This window comes from Crassostrea angulata, chromosome 9 (assembly GCF_025612915.1).
Source record: "Crassostrea angulata isolate pt1a10 chromosome 9, ASM2561291v2, whole genome shotgun sequence".
NCBI classification, from domain to species: Eukaryota; Metazoa; Mollusca; class Bivalvia; order Ostreida; family Ostreidae; genus Magallana; species Magallana angulata.
In genome coordinates, this window is record NC_069119.1 from 28,289,768 (window position 1) to 28,313,621 (window position 23,854).

The window sequence follows — 23,854 nt, forward strand, 5'->3', positions numbered from 1 at the left end:
GAGCAGCGAAAAGTAATAAAACTCTGAAAAACACCGATGCAAGCTGTGATAATGCATGATGATGCAATGTATTTTGTTTTGCATCGCACTAGAATGTCCCGACGTCATTGGATAAATCGCGTCGTGCACGTGATTGCCCTATAAATTTCTTTACACGGCGAGCGTCAAAATTTATACGGCAACATGGCGGACGTAACGTTATTTGAGCTGATTTTTTACACAAACGTTCGACTATACCTTTAAATTTTAAGCCCCAAAATATTTAGAGTCACCCCCTTTGCCCGTGACGTAATATTATGATCCTACAATAGCATCCATGTTTGCACAAACGTAAAAAATCAGAGAATGTTGAAAATGCTCCGCCTTGCCTTCTATAGACTTTACCGACCCCACAAATTTCTGTAAACAGTCAGTAACAAACCTATATATAAGAACATTTTCAGCTAAAAATGTTGACGATATGCATGTTCTTGTAGGCTTCAGATAAAATGTTAAAAAAATATTAAACTAGACATGTACATTGCTAAGAGCCTTGCAAACATCTGGTTGACGTATTGTTTTTTTTATATCCGTAACATTTTCTTGAATATTGATATCGATTTTATAATCGCCAACCCTCGGCCTAAACCAGCTTGTATTAACTTTTTCTATTGTTGCATTAATTTCTATTAATTAAATAAATTATCTGGTTTTTGTAGGTTCCAAACTTATCATATTGGAGTCATGTACGTGTTTACAAGAGAGGAATTAATGCAAGTCTTGATCGTTGCTCGTTTCCTTAAGATTAAAATACTGCACTTAATTTCTGTTATAATAAATATTTATTGTTTAAATTGCTTCCAAAATATTACACAAAAGGGAATATAATAATTATACCGAATTAATGAAATCTCAAATATTGCAATTACGTCATCAAAATTGAAATATCTTAAAATTTGTTGCATAAATCCAGGAAATCTTCATTTCCTCGACAAAGTAAATAATGAGTGTTCAATGTAAAAAAAACAACAACAACAACTTTAAAATACATAAATCAATATATTAGTTAAAACCTAATCAGGTTATTAAAGTATGCTTTTAATTATATAAATCTTAAAGCATATAGTATCTGACAACAGGCACGTGTACTTAGTATATGTGTGCAAGAACTGCACGTGAGTTTTACAGGAATAAATAAGAAATGTATACATGTACTTAGAGCTATATATGTCATAACCAAGTTGAACCAGCGCACGATCAAATTACTACATGTATCGGGTGTTTAAACCATGTCACAGAACTACATTTTTACGCTTGCGGTATTCATTGATTTATGTAGTAGCAAGGCAAAGGTGCCAAGCCCGTTTTAACATTAATTTCAATGTAATTAATAGGTTATGGTAACATTGAAATTAATGTTAAAACGGGCTTTTGCCTCTGTGTAGCAAGGCAAACGATTGTATGTGACTAATTGGATCACGTTTTCACGAAAGGTTACACGTCCCTTCCTAAATCCACCTTATATGTGTAATAAAGTTGCGTTGATCCAGTTCCGTGTTTAATTATCATTCACATAAAATCATACGTAGCATTTAACATTAACAATTATATCAATGTGTTATGGAAAAAAATTAAAAAACATCTTTAGACATATACATGTATACTGCCATAGAGTGCGTTGAATCTGAGATTAGATTCTGAAGTTGACACTTTCTTTTTGTATTTCTAAAACAATGTGGACGAATGCTCAAACAGCATAGCATATAATTATGTTAAGCTAATCGAAAATTCTAAAAAGCTGTACAGTTCATGCGCAGAGAGCGGAAAAATTTTCGAGGGGGTTACGAGGCATGTGCGAATCCGGACCTCCCCCCTCCCCCCCCCCTTCCGAAAAAATAAAATTTCTTAAATTTACAAAATACATTACCGAAAATTTGCCTCAGACCTCATCTGGCAAACATAAATATCCCTTCTCAGAGAGAGAGAGAGAGAGAGAGAGAGAGAGAGAGAGAGAGAGAGAGAGAGAGAGATTTTTAATTTCAATTCAATCAGAATTGTTCAGTTATCACAAGTCTGCATATTATGTTGCTTACAATCATAACAACAGCAACTTTATGATTTTTTTTTATATATTTGGTAATCTTAGATTTTCATGAGATACTAGCATAGCACAATAAATTCATTATAAATAAAGACCAAGAGACCAATGTTTGATGATTTAGCGTTTATTTTCATGTCGACAAAATTGCATGTTACAATGACTGACACATAATCAATTCACAACTTTCTCCACGTTACATGAAAGAAAACGGGGCTCTTTTAATCAACTTCAGATAATTACCACTGTCGAAGATAATAAATATTTAGGTCTGAAAGATGAAAGGGTGAAGAAGTGGATGACCTTAAGGTATTTCAGTTTTGTGAATAATAATACATCACTCGTCAATGTATTAGCAAATCTCTATTATATGTCTGTGGAATGAAAAAAATAAACCTATGAAGATCACAATTATAAGACACTTTCCCCTTTTTTGTTTGGAATCACCAATTATCATGTCATTTCAAACATAATGAGCCAATTTTTTGTTTTCACGATAGACTGACGAAGAAAATGAAGATGTACAAAATGAAACACAGTGGACGCGGATCCTTTTTTTTAAAAGTTGAATGATATTCATACTACATTAAATCAACTTTAATAAATCTAAATCCCTCATTGTCCACGATCAATAGAGTGTTTAACACACATCTACTTTTAACAAGCTGCTGTTTTTGTCTCCAGACATCATGTCTAAGTGTTATATTTTTTTCTCTTTCACAAAATAGAACGAGGACAGCAAAGTCGCACAAATGCTGCTAGTAATCTCCCTTTATAAGATATAATCCAGTTCGTAGCGGACGTAGTTGTTCTTCTGGTCGTTAGGAACCCTGGGATAGGCGGGAATCATTCCGTCCTGGGCTCCGATGTACACCGTGTTGTAAACTTTCCAGTAAACGTCTCGCACCTTACGGGCTGGGTGGAACAGACCCTGAAAAATATTAAAAGAAAGTGCTGATGAATAGGAAAATTACTATTCAGCATGTATTTTGAGAAATTTTAAATCCTGAAGTAAGACACCGTTGAAGAGTGCAAAATTAAGGTGTGTCCTTATCAAATACAGACCCACTCTAGTGTTGGTTGATTTTAAATACACCTGTTACATCATTAAAACATTTGCTTACTCGGCCCCTTCTTAATTACTAAAAATTTACTTACTGGTAATATGATCTAACTATTACTTTAAATGACTCCCCCCTACCCCAGAACTCAATAAAATAAAATGAATTCTTTGTGTACATTACAATTAATATTCATATCATAGAGTAAAATACTGACATTTATCATATTTATCTATATGTCAAAGGAATGAGATCTGAATGTCAACGGAATGAGAACAATTTACTATTTGCAAGATTATCATATGATTGTGGACATGCCCATGACTGCAAGGGTCTCCTCATTCGAGAGAAAACTCAAGCCCCCACCCCCCTCATATCCTTTCACCCACCCCAAAAAGAGTTGTTTTTATAGTCCTCACCTGTAGGGCATATTGTAAAATCTTGCTTGGACCGATTCCCACCCTCATGCCTTCAATGGAGCCCATGAACGCCTGAACAACGTGAGGGGACGTCTCAAAAATGTTTGGCCACACATAGTTCAACAGATGAGTGAGAGCATCCTCACAGCCGAAGCCGTAAACCCCGAGGGCTATGTGCTGTATTGCTGACATTGAAGTCTGTCTGTGCACGAGATCTCTACAAATGAACAAAAAAAGAAAAATAGTGATGGGAAATCGGAAAATTTTCATAATCGATTATCGGAAATAATCAAAAGGGTATAATCGATTAAATAATCGAAAATTTTCAAATTATGTTTAATTTAATGAAACTCTGAACAAAAACTTGCGTCTTGCGCTGTAAATACAGTAATATATACTTGTTTCAGTTGTTTAAAATTATTAAATATTTTTTCAAATAAATCAAATATGTTAATAAAATTTATATATTATTACATGTATATTTACTGCACCTGGTTAGAATAAAAGAAAACTAGGAATTGTAGTACCATTTATAGTGACTAGGAAGTTAGGAACAAGTTCAAACTTCAAACAATAAACATAAACAATTTAAAATATAACAAATTAATTTGAAATTCAGAGTTCAAATCCTATTTTAAAAACATTAAACCAAAACAATTTGAAATTTAAACATCGTGACTAGAAAGTTTACTACTGGCCGAGTCACATGACATACCACTTCAATGTTTCACCAGTACATTTCAAGGTTTTTATTCAAGAAAATGAGCAAGTCAACAATCCAAAATACCTCCACACCGTGGATTTAAAGTTTGTATTTGGATATGGAAATATTTCCTGAGTCATGTTATTGTTGGGATCTTGATTTGTGGCATTTGCCTCGTACGTGAGACTTGCACATCGCGCCGACATTTTGTTTAAACCTATTTCAGTTTTGATGTTTGAAAAAAGTCAAGTCGTACGAAGAATTTTCGTAACTTACGTTTTTATACAAAAAAAATTTAAATAATAAATTATGAAAATCTTAATTGATCATCGACATCGGGAGACATTTAGCGACCGACTTTCGATTGTCGGCGATAATCGGCCCATCACTAAAGAAAAATGAAATTTTCTGTCCACTGAATCAACATAAACAAAAGAAAGAGACTTTTTTTTATATTTAATACCTCGATGTTTTCATAAGATTCTGATTCGGTCATTCTTAGTTCAATAATTGAGTGGAATATGTGTAAGCATAAGATTTAATATATGAGAAATCCAAGAATTGAAATCAAGTACAAGTAACTAAAAGATGTGATTAGAGTGGTTCTAACAATATTTGTGGGCATCAAATTCCATAGATTTAATTAATATTACAGTTTCAAGGAAACGTAAATTGGAAGACAATGACTATATCAATACAACAAGCTATCGAAAATGGCACTTCAATGAACATTTAATTTCATAGATCAACTCAACTAGGAAATCGATGAAAGTTGACATCCATGCATATAAGGTATCCACGGTACTAGTATAGAGTTGTGGGGTACCAGTATAGAATGATAAAATTACCTGTCCATCAAAGCATCTTCAAGAAGTGGAGCAACCGCGTAGATGTAGTCTTTGCCCATTTCTCCGATGTACTCGAACATGAATGAGAGGGATTTTAACACACCGTTCTGAACGTTGAGTTCGGGCACTCGGTACTCGTTCATCAGTGCAGGGAGCACGGTGAAGGGGGAGCAGGTCTCCGCTACGATCGCTATGGCAACTGTAGTACACACTCGGTTCTGTCTCTCTTGAACCTTGAGATTATTGAGGAGAGTGGCCAACACATCGTGTGGACTGGAAAACAAATTACACCACATTAAATAATATAATAACACGATATGTTAATTCAACAATATCTAACAACATTTTCTGTAGTGTCACCTGAGTGACCTTGCGATAAGCCAATGAACTCATCGCTGCTGAAATCTTGGCTGGTTGTTTGAACACTTATAAACCTAGATGCCTGAGGTGTCTTGGGTAGTAAATAAAGTCATGGCAAAGTACATGAATTGATGCTAAGTTTGTGTTGAAGTTTGACTGATTTTGGTTGAAGAGATTTTATACACAATTTTGGCCTATAAAAATACATCTTGGCATAAAATGAACAACTGAGCATTAGAGTCGTAGGAGATAAAGCTATTAAACTATTTCAAGACTTGATCTAAGAAGCTTAGATCTGATTGGCTATCATTTTTATGTATATTCATATTTTGGTTAATAGGTCACTCTGAGGTTACCTAGTTTGGAATGTTGTTTTATGAATTTGTATCATAGAAAAGCGATTTTACAAGTCTACATGTATGTTAAATAGCCAGTCTGTAATTTAAACAGAACTCACCCAATAGCTTTGGCAATGTAGCCGAATGTGTTGACGGTTGCCCTACGGATGGCCTTCTTGTGAGCCTTCAGCAGCTCTAGTAACTCAAAGCAGATCCTCATCCATTCGCGAGCAGACACGTACTCGGCCCCGCGGTCAGCGATCCGACCCACCAGGTCTATACAGTTCTCCTGTACCTTCTCGTGCCTGTCAACGAAAAAACAGAGACATAATCAATTAAGCATGCATAACAGATGTACTGTGCATCCACATCAACCAAAATTTTTAAAAATTGGGTATATAAATGTGTGTAAATCTTTTTTTTTTTGCTTCATTCATTTTTAGCAATTGTTACTTCAAGTAATTGTAAATAACGTCGGGCATAGTTTCTGACTCAATTTCTGCATGTTGTAATTTCCCCACCAAACTCACATCAAGTCAAATCAAATGAATCTCTGGTGATTTGTTTTAAGAGGCCTTCATCAAATTTTACATCAGGTTTATAACAATGTGCATTTCATATTACATTGTGAAAAGGCACTGACGAATTTATTTGATGATAGTATTTATTATCACACTGAACAGACCTATTTTTGAGGATGGGGGTGAGACGGGGGAGGAGATCTTTGATTGGTGGAGTCATCTTGGTCATTCCGATCACATTGACAATGCCCTTCAGGGCCCCCAGGATACTGCCCAGTACCTCGGGGTACTCCTCTCCCAGGTACTCGTACAGCACCACTCCCAAGTGACCCATCAGCCGCTCCTGTAGGAAAACAAATTTAAAGTAAAATTATGAATAACCTGTAAAGTGTGATAAATATATAATTTTATAACAGTAACTTGATCCAAAGTGTCGGATCACGTCGAGAGGCACGAATCATCAGATCAAATGAGACGCCGATCGGTGTCTGGCAACGAGACTTGATCCAGCTCTTTAGATCAAGTTACTGTTATAATGGTAAATTTTTTATATACCCTTTTTTTTTTTAAGTTTTAATTACAAAACTTTGCTTTTAAAATGAAGTGTATGATGTTTACTTATATAACAATGCTATTTTGAAACAAACGCCTTTTAAATGCGTTAAATACAGATGTTATTTAATGTGTTCTACATCATCAGTTTCAGAGAAACGTGATACAGAATCGGAAAACCACAGTGTGGTGATCTGGAAAATCGGATCACATTCTGTAAAATTGACAGTATCAAGAAGGAAAAATTTATGGGCATATAATAATTCTATCTATTATACACATGCCTGTAATCTTATTAACTTATGTTAGGGCTTTCCTAGACTGAACATGATTTTAAACTGAAACAAATATTTACCTCCTACAGTTCATCAAACTAGGGACATATGTACTAACTAAGGGATATCACAAGTCTTGTTATACCAAATTTTAAAGGTCAATTTAAACTTCAAATATCAATTATGCTATTAAATATGTAACAATTCATTACCATCAAAAAGCAATCATAAAATAACCCTACAATGTTGCTTGTACTTTATGATATCCCTTAATTATCTGGTTATAAATATGATTAGGTTTTTAAAACTCAAAAGCCCACTTGAGCCCTATTTCCAAGATAACATAAAAATTGATGTTTGTATTCTTTATATCTATATCATTTTGCAACATATAATTTGAAATTCAACCAAAAGCAATCCCTATTAACAAGATCAAAATCAACATATTTCACTGAGACTGAACGTTGTTCTTACTTATAGAGTTAGGCTCTTGTGATATTTTGGGAAGTAAACATAGCTATGAAGAAGTTGCCCTATCTCGTTAGTATACATGTCCCTGATCTTGTTTTGGAAAGTACAATGGGGAATGTAAAAGTTGCCCTATCCTATTTATACATACATTGTATGTCCCTGATCAAACAAACGATCTGATGACTAACCTCCTGACAGGTCTTCATGACGACGGCGATCCTGGAGATGAGATCGGCGGCCTGCTGTCGGACTTTGGCCGACTTGTTGTTGAGACGCCACAGAATTGTACCACAAATCTGTGGCAGGTACGGCTTCACCCGCTTGCCCAGGGCATTCACCACTGTACCGAAACCGTTCAACATCACCACATCCTGCAAATCAACAACAGACACAATATTATATATTGTTGTTTCATAGATATTCCTTGGCATCAATTTTCATGGATTTCATTTAAATGACATTGATATTGCACTTCAATGAACAATTAATTTCCTCGATCATTATAGCAAATAGATCAAGAGAGATAACCCTTGTTGGAATAAGTCTCCTATAAAAGGAGATTTTTTTAACCAGTTACCTCTGTGGTCTGTTCCTGAAAGGCGTACAAGATGCCGTCAATCAGTTGTTCCTCCAGTCGCGAGTCAATGTCGGCCGCTCCGAGGTTCCCCATGATCTTCTCAATGGTTTCCATTACCATCTTCCGGTACTGTTCTGCCTCATCCTTCAGATCATCCACAATCCGCTGGATGATTTCCGCTGCTCCAACCTTGTTGGCTATCTCCACAGTGGTGTCCACTAACTGAAAAATAAACAAGCGTCAGTTTGAAATACATGATATTGATTTACCTAATTTATCCATGATACAATGTTCAACTGTCTAGTACATGTATAAAAATAACATTTTTCTCCGGAAATTACTGAATCAAAATTTAGTAGCTATTACATCTATATTCGAATCCTCACAAAAAAACACCCTTAGTATTTACCATACACATGATAAAATCATTGTGTACTAGCATTTGAATGACATTTTTCTCTAAGTTACTGCATCAAATATTTTCAAATTGCCACAATTTAAATCCTTACAAATTTAATAGCCCAAGGTTTTTCCTCCCCAAACGACCTCTTTTAAATTGTGTTTAAGGAACAAGATTACTCAATCTTCTATCTTTTCTCTTATTTTCTAAAACAACAATTTTACACTTATTCCCTTATAAGATACGGGTATTTTTATACATGAAAGAGATGGCTCCTAAATAAAATAAAGATGTTGTCAAACCAAATCATGTGATTGGACTGACCTGTCTGTAGTTCCTTCTGTCCAGAGCCATCCTCTGGTTCCAGAAATGTTTGAAGAATGTGGGCAGGATCTCATCCTTAATGTACTGGGGTTCCACACCATCGGTAGCACAGCACTGCTTCACCACCTATTTTAACAAAAGATGACACACAAATTACAAATATGTACATGACTTTATATAATAACACCTTATACCAACAGTACATGGAGATTACCACAAATTTAATACATGTACTGATTTCAAATCAACAAATCTATTAATTATTTATTAAAATCATATGAATCTCAAGGCTTCTAAAATGAAAATGATGGTTACTCTTGCGTATACAAAAAGTGATACACACAAATCAAGACCGCTTCTTCAGAGTGGTAAATTTTTTTCAAAAATACAATGAAGCATGTTCACAATTGTATATGATAGCACTGCTTTCTTTTTGTGTCTCTCCCTTACCTTCAGTACGATTTTCTTCATTTCTTCGTCAGGAGACTGGAACTCTCTCTTCAGGATGAGCATCACTTCCCTAGTGTAGTAGTTAGCGTACTCGGCATCCATCAGAGGGATCAGATAACCGATGGCCTTCAGGAAGGCAGCCAGACCCTGAGATATACAACATAACATGTACAAAACCAAATCATTTTTGTATTTTCTGTTTCTTGGAACTTGCATTTAAAATATGCACAGGTGTGCGAATTTAAAATGTATCCGATAGCAAACAAAAATTAGACCATCATTAAAGTAACCAGATAGAATATATTACAGTTGACCTACGACATCTCGAACACTGATATCTCAAATGCAAATGGATATGTTGAAGTGATTTATAAGTCCAAACCACTTATTTTATTCTATTTTACCCTCGATATTTCGATTACTCAGATATCTAGAAGTTTTTACAGTCTCATCTATTTCAGGATAATGAAGTCCGGCTGTAGTATCAAACTAACACAAATAATAATTAAACACTAACACTATCAGCCTTACCTTTCCTCTGTGTTGTCGGATACCCTTCCACAGTGGTTTGAGCACGCTGTCGAAGGACTCGATACCGTACGGGGTGGCAGCTTCAGCCAGCGCGGCCAGGGCCAGGGCAGTGATGGTACGTACCTTCTGCTGCTCATCCACCAGTCCTAGGGGAGGGTACAAAATATATAGTACAATACAGTTCATTAGTCTCCACAGCAACTAAACCGTACAAATTGAACTGTATGCAGAAATTAACTACTAGTTCTTTTTTCCAGAGCAATGCAACAGAGTAAACATTTAACTGTTTGAAAACACCTCAAAAATTTTTGTTTTGTTTTTCATATTTCTTCTTAATCAATCAATAAAAAAAATATTGATGTGTGACTGTTTTCTCTTTATTCACATATTTAGAAAAAAAAATGTTGGATTTGATTTTTGATTTCTCTCTCATTCAAAAATTCTTTTTCCTGTATGATATCTCTTACATTATAAACTGTCCAAAACTTTGAATGGTTTTTCCAACTCACCATGTTCAATAATCTCTACCAAATTCTTTAGGTGGGGGAGGATGGCACACCCCATGAGGATAGCGATCTGCTGGACGATCTTGATTCCTGTGTGTCTGGCCTGCCATGACTTCTTGCTCTTACACACGGCCTTCAAGAAGGGCAGCAGGGAGGGGATCCCCAAGGCCGAGGCTACGACAGCGAAGGCCCTGGCGGTTGTGTTACGGACGTACTCGTCCAAGTTGTCAATGTCAGGTCTCATTGTAGAGATCATGGTGGCCAAACCTGCAGCCTGAAAAACAAAAAATAATTATATTTTTTTTATACTTAAATTTTACCATTTGATTTAAATTTATGAGATCAATTCATCTTGAAGATGCTTTTAGTTGGAATATCGAACTGTTTCATAATCTATAGTTTAAGCATAGAGCAGCAACAACATTTCATCTATTATGATGATGAAAAGACTTATTAATGAGTCAAGACTTATAAAATAAAGTAAATAATTCAATGAAAGTTAGACTGTAAGTTTGTACACATGTATCTAAAAACACCACACAAAGGGAGGAATGTTTGAATTTTTTGACACAATTAAATACAAAAATTCAGAAAATAAATTTCTTTATTCACTTCGATTCCAGTTCATGATCTTGTGTCCATATGATTTTATTTCATAATAATGTTGAATGTACAAGTAAAATATCAGGTACACTTAGTAAATAAACAAGTGCCTACCTTTGCCAAGTTAGAGATGATTTCCCTGCCCTCCACTCTGGCGTAGTAGTCCTCGTCGATCAGCAGCGGCTCGATGACGACCAGGATCTTGTGGACGTAGGGCCGCACCAGGTCGTCCAGTTTGTACAGGATGCGGTCAATGACCTTGACCAGAAGGTGACGCTCCTGGTCCTCCAGGGTCGGGGACATCAAGAGGGGCAGGATCTGATTGAACAGCGGCCCCGCCCCAAACTCGCGTGCCTTGTCTGTGATCTGTCGGAGGGCAGCCTATGGAAAAAAGAAGTTTGCAGTTTGAAACTTTTGAACAAAAATCTAAATGACAACAGTGTTGCAGCCAATGAATATGTAGAGAAATATTTGTAAACTTTGCAACCTACAAAATTTTTTACATCTCAGTTTAGGAGGCATTAATAAACTTCTTCAATTTTCAAAACTGTCCTTCTTTGCTATGTACATGTATGACAAAAGTAATTTCTGTAAACTCTGTCTTTATTGAAGTCTAACTTATCTTTCTTAAAGTCTACTTTCCTTATTGAAAGCAAAATATATAAGCTGAAAAATATGCATATTTATTTTCCAAACTTCGTCTTGTCATATTCAAATTGGAAGCAGAGCAAACTCTAGTAGTAAATTATCAACTTACACATACTTGGCTATAAAGTGAATTATTTGAACTCTGTATTTTCACAGTCCTACCTTTCTCATTGGAGGAGTTCCATTCTTGATCTTAAGAAGAAGTTTCATGATTTTTCTCTCTTTCTGTTCCTCTGGTGATAACGTCTCTTCATCCACTTCAACCTAAGGAACACAAAGTTTACCTCTTGCTTAAACAACTGTACACTTATGAGAGAGAGAGAGAGAGAGAGAGAGAGAGAGAGAGAGAGAGAGAGAGAGAGATTTATAAAATATTTCCATCTTTCCATATGAACATAATGTTTGTCCAAGAGGTGTGACAGCAACCATTTTTCTTTATTCCATTTACTCTTTCACCTCTGTACCAGTTAAATTTGACCATAAAGTCAATTTTCACATTACTTTTCATTACCGTAATGTCTCTTTTTCAGCCAAAATTTGATCAAAAGTGGGGGGTGCGTGTTATATACAGGACAAAAATTGTACCCCATTTTTTCAAGCCGTGATTCTTGATACCACGGGAGTAGTGACTGCCGATATAGCGTGTTATGCAAATTGAATGAGTGTATACTAAATTTACTGCATCAGAAATACATTATTCTTAGTTTTTTTCCCCCATGTATTGAAATATTTATCCTCTCTTAACACTATTTCTTGCATCAAACAAGTTTAAATATCGCCAGTGTATTCGCCATTACGTAAGCAGCCACCTGTTGACTCGGCGCGTGGTCAATGTTTGTTTAACAATTTCCGATGCCAGAAGCATGCACCTCTATCGTGTCGGACTTCACAGGGTGTTTTCAAGTGCATGTAGATAGGCAATTATTCTGATTTTATTAAACTTAATTATTTGTGTCCTGTTATGCAGTTAAAAGTTATTCCTTTAACATAGACACTGCTAAAATTACATCGATCATTTGTACGACTTGATAATGAAGATATACGACTTAAGTACGTTTCTTCACAATGTTTATTCAAACAACAATCAAAGGGTTTGACTATAAATAATCAATTAAATCATTTCTGGTTTATGTCTGCAAACATTATTACTTTTAAGCACTAAGCTCGGTTGCCGTTCTTCTCTACGTATGATGATCTTCTACTTCTCCGATGTTGTAAGAAACTCTTTACGAAGTGTCAAATGATATTTGATACCGCCCATGTAAATCATGCCGTCCTTTTTAATTAAAATTGTAAGAACTTTGACTCTTATATCGCTTAGGCCATGTTCCGATCACAAAATTACAGTAATTACGCTTGGGTTTAAAAAATTATCATTAAACATCGATAGTTATTTGGGAAAATGGCGGCCGTCGATTTTCATCGTCTGTGCTATGTTCCGATCTCAAAATTAAAGAAATTGCGCATGGATTATAAAATTAACATGAAACATCGATAGTTTGGGGGAAAATGGCGGCCGTTGATTTCGCCATTTTTTGGGTGCGTGTTATACATAGGACCTGCTGTTTTTTCGCCATTTTTTGGTCAACTTTGGGGGTGCGTATTATACACGAGTGCGTATTATACACGAGACATTACGGTATTCTAGCTTTAAAATTTGAATATTTTCTGACATTTTCATAAAGACTCTTCTTTTCTTCTTCTTAAGAATATTTCTTAACATTTTTATACAAGCTTCTTCTTCTTAAAAGATCAATATATTAGTCTTATAATTATCACGACCATCCAGCCCCTTTTAAGTACTCTCTACACTAGGTACTTACCAGGAGCTTGTCAAAGTACTGCATGTCGTCTGGCTTCATCATGGGCAGGTTCCCCTTGGGCTGCATGTCCACAATCTGGGTCTTTGTGTCGGGGGTCTGCATCCTGAACCCGGCCGGAGTCCCAGCCATGGGGGTGGGGGTCGCGATCAGCTTACGGGCTGGTGTACGAATGGGGATGTACCCTGCAGGGGGTTGGAGAACCTGGATTTCAATGAACGAAGGTAATGTTAATGTGAATTAATTCTTGTAATTTTCAGTTGATCCACGTTCACACCAATTGTTTGTCAACATTTCTTAGACAAATAAAAGTCAATATTTCTTAAAGTTGTACAATAACTCTAATTGAAGTTTTCCAAAGGCATAACACTTTCTTTTTATTTGTACCACACAAGCTTTTGTACATGAACATGTGTCTTTCTCTATCAGTCCATAAGAAGTCCTTTAACTCTACATCAGTACATCATTGCCAAAGAAAAATGCCACCTAAAAACTGACCTTGTATCCTGGCGGGAACAGCGAGTCCAACTCGTCGTCGGAGAGGGGGCGGTTCCTCTCGTCTATCTCCCTCTGCCAGGTGTATGCCTGTAGCTGCTCCGGGGTCATGGACATCAGGTGACCTGGGGTGGGTGTGGCCATCGCCATAGCTTTGGCTCCAGTAGGTGTTGTCCCACTTGGGGTGATGCCGCCTGGGGTAAACCCACTGGGGGTGGAACCTCCGGGGGTGAAACCACTTGGAGTTGATCCTCCAGGTGTCTGATTACCTGGCAAAAGATTTGAATGTAATCACAGAGGCAAAGTTTGTTTCTTAATGAGCCAAGATACTTTAATATGAGATTTCACATTTTTGTATTTATAATGAACAATAATTTCACAAACTTAAAAACTCTTTTAAAAATAAATTTGTTTTAAAACACTAAAGCAAACAAGATTTCACAATTTTACCCTAAAATTACTTTGAAGAAAATCAATACAATTCACATATACAGACAAAAAATGCTTAGTCAAGAAAAAGTCCTTCAATTCTAAAACAGAGAGATTCAGACATTGGCTTACCTGGGGTCATGCTAGGAGTCATTGCACTGGGGGTCATTGAGGGGGTCTGTGCCCCAGGGGTTTCATCCCATCTGGACCTTCTCTTGCTGGCCCCAGGGGTGGGGGTGTCCTGTATCAGGTCTCCTCCCCGGTCAGTTTTAGGGGTCTCCGCCCACCCACTGCCATGTCCGGGAGTCTCTGTAAAAAATGTAATAACATTGTAAAATCATATTACATGTAGCTTTCAATGTAATAACATTGCAAAATCAAATTACAAACATGTACAATGTAACAGCATTGTAAAATCAAATTGCATGTACAATGTAAAAACATTGTAAAATTGTAAAACATCTATTAATATGTTAAAAGAAGAAAATAACTACATGTTATAAAATCAACAATAATCATTCACAAACTAAACTTAGCATACTGTGGAATCATTTAACTTCAACAATTTTAATGGATTGTGGATTTTTTTTGCTTATTTGTGGGGATGTAATTTTGTGGATGCGTCGGTTTTCAGTTTCAGTAAAAAAAGATAACTCGTTCTAAATTTGCTTTTGGTCAATGATATAAATTCGTGGGGATGGCTACCCACGAATACCATGAAAATTGAGCCACCACGACTTCTAATGATTCCATACTATTAATAATGTATACTAATAGTAACACATTCCTTGGAATACTTGGCCTTACCTCTTTCGGTTCTGGGAGTCTCATCCCATCTGTTCCTCCTGGCGCTAGAAGCTTGATGCCCGGGAGTACCAGCATCCCTCCCTGGGGTGGTGGCTCCAGGGGTCAGGTGACCAGGTGTGGCATCCCACATCCTTGTACTCTGACCAGGAGTGGCGCCAGGTGTTTCAGCCCCCGTTTTTCGGCCTGGAGTTTCATCCCAGCGTGTGTTGGAGGGGGTCTCAGCAGACTCCCAGGACGTTTTGGCTTTCTTCCCCCCAGAGTCTTCTGCGGCTTGATCCCAACGGCGTTTCTTTTTTTCTGCAGCGGCTGCAGCAGCCGCTTTCTGGGCATCGCCGCCATTCACCACACGCAGTTCCCCAGCTTTCGCTTTCTCTTTTATTTGTTTCTCATACGCATCCTAGGTAAAGAGAGATTTTAGCATTTGTTAGCATTCTTTATTTTCTCAACAACTTGTTTCTTAAAAACAATTTACTCCATAAAATATCAGTTCTGATTAAAAACATTCAAGTAGTCATAATTTTTTTTTTTTCAAATGTTAGATTCATACATACAACAAATTGCTTCATAAAGAATCAATTATGGATATATATTTATAATCAGGAAACTAAAATGAATGCCATTTTTAGTAAATACATGTAGATTAGTTTCCATTAACTCTTTTCCTCATACAATAATTTTTTTACATAGAATATCAGTTCTCAATTTATAAACGTAAAGAAAATTGCAATGAGCGTTTGTTTTGGTCAATATTCTAATTTCCATTAATTCTACTCCGCATACAATAGTTTTTTCTTCTGTAAAATAAAGATACCTTTTCTCTGTCCAAAGCAGAGCTTCTCATGACATTGGCAAATGTTCTGTCGTTGACATCAGGGGTTTTTCCGCCTGCAAGTAGAAAGCAGAATGTCACAGCGAAGCCGTGACATGAACAATAATAAGTAAAGTTCATATGAGCTATTCATCAAGACACGTTTTCTTCTCATGGAGTTTGACAAAAGCTGACTATCAGTTGAGCTTAAGTAATTTTTTCAAGAGCAAAGATTTCAACTCATGCAGTCAAATACATTTGATCACCTTCTCCCCTCCCCCCCCCCAAAACTTTAAAATGATATTTCCTTCCTAGAGCTCACACATTCTCAGTTTGTCTTAGATATGAATTTTTCTGCCTTTTGTCAAACTGCCATGGAAACATTTCATGTGTGCACATATTGGTCATCTGGATTCTTGGGAGATGTACATGACATGAAATTAATCATTTCACATCTGTAGACCAATGTATGCACACATCATTTAGTTCTACACAATACAATGTATAGCATCACATCTTTTTCATACGTACGCTACGGCTAGGGTCACATGGTGCCTCCAGTCAACGGAGAAAAGCATGGCCTAAAATTAGTCGTCCATTAATATTAGTCTATCAACATACAAGCCTAATATATGTAAAAAATGCTCCAACTTCATATAAAAAAAAATATAAAGTAAAAATATTGTGCAATATTTAAAATAAAACATGGATTTTGCATTTTTCAAATATCAATGCAGAGGCTCATTATATTTTGAAGCAAATTGTTCATTTTTTGTCAATTAATTTTTTTTCTTTATTCACTCTGACTGCAGAGTGTTTCTTTAGATAACCTCTCTAATTCTCGTCAACAATATCTGCTCATTTCTCCTGAAGAGCTGTCAAAGGAAAGATAACTGCTATTAGTCTCGAGTTTTGTTGAAGGGAAAAATGGTAATGACAAAAGTTTTACAATACATTTTTTTTCATTTCCAGAATAAACATGTCTTTGATCCACAATGAAGTAAAATTAAAATTCAACAATTTCGCTCTGTACTCCAACAAATTTCTAGATGAGACATGTTTAAACTTCACATATATCAAATAAATGTCCTACAAAACCAAACTATTTCCCTTTCCACACAATCTGCAGACAGTGTCTTAACTATACAAAGAAAAATATTTACAAAAGACATAACAGCCTTTTGATTCAGCCTTTAAAATCATTGTAATCTTATCTAATAACTGCCAAAAAATTTTTAACTTTAATTGCTGATTTTGGTGACCTGGTGAGAAATTGCTATCTTGAAACAAAAGGTTTGAACTTCTATCAAATGTGTTGCATGTTACAAGTCTGGCTATCTGTTGTTAAAAAATATTTGGTCATAATTCTACTTTCCTACATAACACAGTAAGGAAAATCCGTAAAATGTACCATTCGATTTAAAACCTATCATACTGCACAGGACTGAGGTATATACATCAATGACAATAAAACCAATGTCTCTGTAACGTCATATGGGCAACTATAACAAGACTGACAATCAACATGAATCATCGATAAAAAAAATATCCAGGTAAATATACTACCAAAACAGTATATATACCCGTCTTCGTCTTCAAGCATTAAATAAATTACAAATCCATACTGTACACTAATATGTAGCAAATTATTTATTTTCTACTCAATTCCAGTAAGTCATTCATTAATCAAAAACCCAATCTCTAGTTTATCTTGTTCTTCAGAGTGTAAGAGTAATCCATGTACTTAATGCTTGAAGATGATCATACACAAGACATTTACAAACAAAGTTTAGTTGGACAAATACTGACCATTAGCGAACGGGTCGTAACGCTCAGGGGAGATGATCCTGTTCTTCAGTTGAGCTCTGTATGTTCCTTCTCTGTCTCGAACTCTTTGTGGTCTGTGCTCTTGCATGGGATCAAAATCCTGTGGGAGAAAGTTAATTTTTTAAACCACATATTCTACAAGCTGCGACTGAGCAGTTCCCAGAGTTGTGAAGTACATGTAACAGCTGGCAAAGGGGTCCTAGATTCCGATTTGCAAGTAAAATTAAAAATCAGTCGACATTCAACAACACTATGTGCAGTCAAATGATGCATTTTCATTTGATTCTAATTGCCTTGCCCAGGGTAGTCGATTGTGGGAGTCATCCCATGATATGATTTTACGATGGATTTTCGATTGATAAAACCCATTCAATATTATTGTTGCTCAGGAAAAAGTCATTGTGAAGATTCTCAATAGAGAGTCGATTGAAAATCATTTCTAATTTTTAATAAAGCATAAAATGTAACTTTTTTTTTATTTTTACCAATCAACAATTCCTTTCTTACCTTGTCATTCAGTGTGTCGTTTAGGAAATTGAGTGGGGCTGTGTAAGACGACATCTTCGGTTGAAAGACTGTGCTCGAGTCGTCCTCATCCTAAAATTAAGTACATGATTAGAAAAATACTTCAATCATATAAAAAAAGCTTCGAAAATATATGCTTGAACATGTTAGATTTGAGTAAATTTTATATATATATATATATATATATATATATATATATATATATATATATATATATATATATATATATATATATATATATATATATATATATATATATATCAGGCTGACTGTATTCTCTTTCAAAATGAAATGTTTCATTTTAACAATAAACAATGAATAAACAATATGGTATATACCATGTCTCTTACCAAAACAGAAATTTTAGTTAGGCGTCTCTAATGTTTTCTTTATGATTTAGTAAGTTAAAAAACCGATTCTCCAATACTTACATCTCTCTCCTCGCTTGCTGCAATGGATGTGTCATATCCAAGAAGGGACGTCTTTCCACTGTTGCTATAAATGTCCTGGTCATAATGGCCTGTTGCCCCCAAACCGACCCTTTCTGCCTCCTCTTCATCCAACTCAACGCCTTTGGTTTCTAAGGCCTTTTTCTTATTTTGAATGTTTCGCACTTCTTCCTCAATGGCTGTTTTATGAAAAAAATTATTGCAATATTAACAAATTGAAAATGCAGGTTAAGTTTTATCAAATCAATCAAACAAGTTTTTGCAATAGTAAATGCTTTAATTTTCAAGGGTGACTAAATTGATCATGATCAATTTTGAATTTGATTACAGCAAATGCAACTTAATCAATTTTAACAAACAAGAAAATGAGATTTCTCTATAATTCGTTATCTGGAAGTTTGTGTCGTGTTAAATACGTCGATTTAAAATGTCAGATTTTAAATAAAATCATGTGGTAAAATGGTAAGCCGACACAAAACATAATGCATTAGTCAAGAAAGTATTCACGCCTGATAACAACGGATGTTTCTAGATATTAACAAAACAATACATTGTAACAATTCCTTGTCAATATTACTATTGTAAGCTGTTTTAAATTAGCTAAGATCAAAATTGACTTGCCTTCCCGTGTGAGGGCAGCCATTTTGTTTATCTTTTTCTTTCTTAATCGTTCCCACAATGCATTGCGACGCTTTCCCGACGTTTTACTTTCGCAACCCCTTGGGTTGTTTTACAGTTTATGGGAAAGGCCCGAGAGGATGCGATTGTTATTTTGGTCTTAGTCTAACCAGCGCCCGTCATTTTGAAACCCTGTATTAGCAATTCAGACTCCGTGAAAACGATGGAGATATGCATGAAGCTTTAATTTGTAAATAAATGAGGTATTTAAGAAAGTTTGAAATTTTTATTCTTTGAAATTTATTGTTACAATGCAAAGTGTGCAAAATTTACGTTAATTCAGGGACTCACAGTTCTGTTGATACACGTACATATATACATGTTTATAAATTAAAAGTAACGTTACATAGTATAATACACTATAATTAGTAGTAGTACGTATAGAATAATTAGCGCTTCGGTCAAAATTTTCAAACAAGTTTCAAACAGTATACATACATAATAAGTAGTATCTTTATAAATATTGTTAATATTCTTCTCGTTAATTAATGACGATCGATATATGTTAATTTTTTTTTGACATAGGGTCATTGCATGCAATAATTACAATATGATTTGCAAGATTGATACAAGTTTCAAATTTTGTACAGTTCACTGGCTCCCACGGTAATTTATCGTCATTAAGGAGAAGAAAGTGGAAATCAATATTTGAAACAGTGACTTAATTTATTGAATCGAAATAACCCTGAAAGTTCGGGACATTCAGTAAATTTAGAGAAAAAAGTTTCTCTGCTCACATTAATAGTAACTGCTGTCTCATCTGACCCCATTGTTATTCATGTCCATCTTTGGCAGCCCTCTAATTATCACATTTTATATTTTTTTTATTATTCAGCAAAACAAATTAATGTTGTGATATGTCATGACGCACGTTAAGTACAGAACAATCTTGTGGATTGGCAATTAAAGAATTTAAGTGGTCTAATGGGTTTTCCTGATATCTGAATTTTTTGGCATAGTATATAACTTAAATTTCAATCATAATTTCCTTATTTTCATATCAATTTTTTCCATCCTCCAACAAAGTGGGGGGGGGGGGCAGCTACTTGATAATTCAATTTTTTATATGTAAATTTTAAAAATTTAGTTGCTGTGAGAAAAAGTGGGGGGGGGGGGGGGCAGGCCCCCCTGGCCCCCCCCTGATGCTACGTGCCTGACTACTGAAGAAACTATGTGAATATTTTTCATATTTTATGCTTTTAAGGGGATTTCTTTTTTCCAACATCCCCCTTTGGAAATAAATAAAATGTCCCGCATGTGAAAAGTTAATATACATGTAGATAATATTACTTACAGTGCAATATAATTACTTAGCACATTTAAAAACTAAGTTGTTTAAATTGTTGGTTTGATTTTAATCCATGCACGTGCCCATAATAAACTACTTAAACATGATTTGAGCTCAAATTTGTCACTGTTTTGTGTTTTTCGTTACATATATGAATTCATTCATTGCAAATTACCGCATCATAAACAACAAAATTCTTGATGAACGCCGTTTTCACGAGGACTTATCTGTAAATTAAAAAAAAAAATCCCTAGATTTCATTTTATATTTTTGATATAATACCAGTATCTGTTTCTATTTGTTGCTCGAAAAATGCATCTATGCCTAAGATACACATTGAAGTTCTTCAAAAAGAAGAAAAGATAGAAAAAAAACCTCAAATTGTGCGAAAGTGTTTTAAAAGATGAATAACTATCATTGAATTTGAATAGGACTCTCGGGGGGGGGGGGGGGGAGAGAGAGAGAGAGAGAGAGAGAGAGAGAGTTTTATAATTAAAAAAAAAAATTAAAATACAGAAGATTGATTTTTTTAAAGTTTAAAATACAAGAGATTTAAAGATTGACAAAACTACAAGGAGACACGTGATAAATTACGTAACCTTGTCAATAAGCAAGATTACTGTGTAGCACGTATACTTTACGAAATCGAAACTGAAACTGAAGAGTAAATCCCTAGCGTCAGCTGCATATCTGGTATACTCTAGAAAATGAATCAAAGCAAACAAGTGTTATCTGTATGAGTTTAAAACTTGGACTGGCGAGTATAAACTTGATATGCATTTGATTTTACGACACTAAACATTTAAAATATTGATATTATATATAATTTTATCATTAGAAACTGGAAAATATATAATCTTAAATTTTTGATATGATTAAGTTTTTGTCTAAATCTAATTTCTGAAGAATTATAAATACATGTATTTATTAATAAATGTTTATTAAACGTATAAAACACATATCAACAGACATGCAGTGTAACTTTCTGTGTGTTTCTTTTTGTAGAAATCTAAGAAACAAGTGCTCAAAAGGGGTGATTTATTGACATTATAACAAAGCTAGATAAAATAAATACACTTTAATTAACAAATGCAAACAGCAGATACTTGTATATAACATGTCTTAGTTATTGAGACAATGACCGTACTTATGTTAGACCCAGCGTTTTAGAAATGTATGTCAAACCAAACTTGTTTTATTTAAACAGTTAAAACAACTTATAAACTTACTACAGAGGCCAAAATATTTATACCTTTGCATGTTTATTTTCCTACAGTGATCTTAAGCTCACAATGTCCAAAAATTCAACAGCTAAATTTTAACACAATGAAGCATAATCTCATAATTTATTAAATTGTGAACCAAAATGTATTATACCGGGGTATAAGGTTATAATTTAAGAAAATCTAATCATTCTAATGATAGTCGTTTAATGAAAAAAAGTCTTATTGATTTTCTGCAAAAATATACAAAATATATTACATTTATTATTTATACTATTTTCCAAAACAAAAATCACAAAATTTCGCATTTTGGAAATTTTTCATATAATCAGAAATTTATTACGCTGCATAAAAAGAGAAACAGACACGAAAGCTGGTGGGTCTACCTTAAATATTCTAATGATATTAAACACACCCAAAGTATATTTGTACTAGCCTTTTTTTTGTTACTAGGAAGGCTAGGTGGCAAAAAAGAATTCACTCACTCATAATTAAGATTTACAATAAAACTTTCAATGAATAATATATTTTGGGTCATAAACTATATATTTATTTACTTAGTGAAGAAAAAATCCAAAGAATTTAAAATTTGAATATGTTCCATTATCATTAATAGAGCTCTGTTTCAGAGAAATTCATATAGTTTTAAAATATCCAACCTTCTGAAAAGAAACTTATTCATGAATAATTGTTATTTAGACTCAAATCAAAATTTCAATCATTCATCAAATTAAAAAAAAAATCATTAAATTACGCTTAAAATTTGTAACTCTCAATGTAATATATTTACATTCAATGCTAATTTCCCTTTTGTTTGCATTGGAAATCTGCAACGTTCATTTTTCTGTAAAAAAAAAAAACCTCTTAACAACCTATTCACGACGCATAAGTAAATCATATCTACATTTGTACTCCCTAATAAAAACGATTTTCACAAAAACGTTTCTGGCAGTATGTTTTTAGTCACGGAAGCAAACTAAATAGCATGTTAATAAGGCTGTTTCATGTATAATTACATATCGCTGACTAAGAGCATATATAATGGCTTAAAAGCAATGATACACTAAAAATTCATACAAAGAAACATCAATATGAATTTTAGATATAAGCTGCATTAAATGCTTATTTCTGGATGTCGTCGGTCCTACAACACACCAAAGATGTGTAGACAAAATTAATAAGGACCAACGGCATCCAAAAAAAGCATTCAATGCATACTTGAATAGAAACACATTTTAAAAGCATATCATTTTTATAGTTTTCATTCAAAAGACAATACGACAGTGTACACGTTTTGACAACCATATAAGTCTAAGACTGCTCCATAATCATGGGCCATGGCTATTTTAAGATTGTATCGAATCCCCTTGAAAAAAGCTCTGTATCACTATAAAAGCATAGGAAAATATTCAATTTTTAAAGCATAAATATTTGGAATTTTTCTTTACTTATTAAATAAATTATAAAGGCATATCATTCTCCTAAATTTGAACAAGATAAATCTGATGGGTGCATATAATTTGCTGCCCACTCATCCTTCTTAAAAAAGGTTTATTTAGTGCATTTCTTCAAAGATGTGTAAACGTCAATCTTAATGTGCGTGTGTATAACTCTATCTCACGTGATAGAGTTAAAAGACTATGTCAACTATTTTGGATGAACATGGTGTTTGACCTGCTTTAAATGCTGTTATGCAATAATGAACTTAAGGGAGATAGCTTATCATTGTTCGGTTTATTACGTAATTCATTTTTTTTGCGCATTACTCTTTTTTCAGGTTTTTTTTTTAGTTTTCTGTAAAAGGGCAAAATAAGAAAATATTAATGATGTCGTTTTACAAA

At 34.5% G+C, this 23,854-nt stretch overlaps 1 protein-coding gene across 1 annotated transcript; it reads right to left on the reverse strand.

The window, feature by feature from the left end:
- Positions 1–2,188: 2,188 nt before the first annotated feature.
- Positions 2,189–19,602, reverse strand: LOC128162546 (splicing factor 3B subunit 1-like). The gene is made up of 22 exons (XM_052825782.1): positions 19,446–19,602; positions 18,807–19,003; positions 18,358–18,447; positions 17,833–17,950; positions 16,027–16,100; positions 15,216–15,612; positions 14,541–14,717; positions 13,983–14,248; positions 13,488–13,688; positions 11,827–11,928; positions 11,131–11,397; positions 10,417–10,687; positions 9,908–10,053; positions 9,377–9,523; positions 8,927–9,052; positions 8,203–8,424; positions 7,814–7,996; positions 6,492–6,670; positions 5,926–6,111; positions 5,109–5,381; positions 3,558–3,774; positions 2,189–3,008 (listed from the first exon to the last, which is right to left on the reverse strand). The coding sequence occupies exons 1-22, from the start codon at positions 19,465–19,467 to the stop codon at positions 2,850–2,852; spliced, it is 4,020 nt and encodes a 1,339-aa protein (XP_052681742.1). The 5' UTR covers positions 19,468–19,602; the 3' UTR covers positions 2,189–2,849.
- Between the last annotated feature and the right edge of the window lie 4,252 nt (positions 19,603–23,854).

Excerpts from the sequence above, each read along its gene's own strand:
- LOC128162546 (XM_052825782.1), bottom strand. The coding sequence starts at position 19,467 with ATGGCTGCCCTCACACGGGAAG. Across the intron at positions 11,929-13,487 it reads AGTACTTTGACAAGCTCCTG|GTTGAAGTGGATGAAGAGAC; the intron begins GTAAGTACCTAG and ends TGTGTTCCTTAG. Across the intron at positions 9,524-9,907 it reads TCCGACAACACAGAGGAAAG|GGTCTGGCTGCCTTCCTGAA; the intron begins GTAAGGCTGATA and ends TGTATATCTCAG.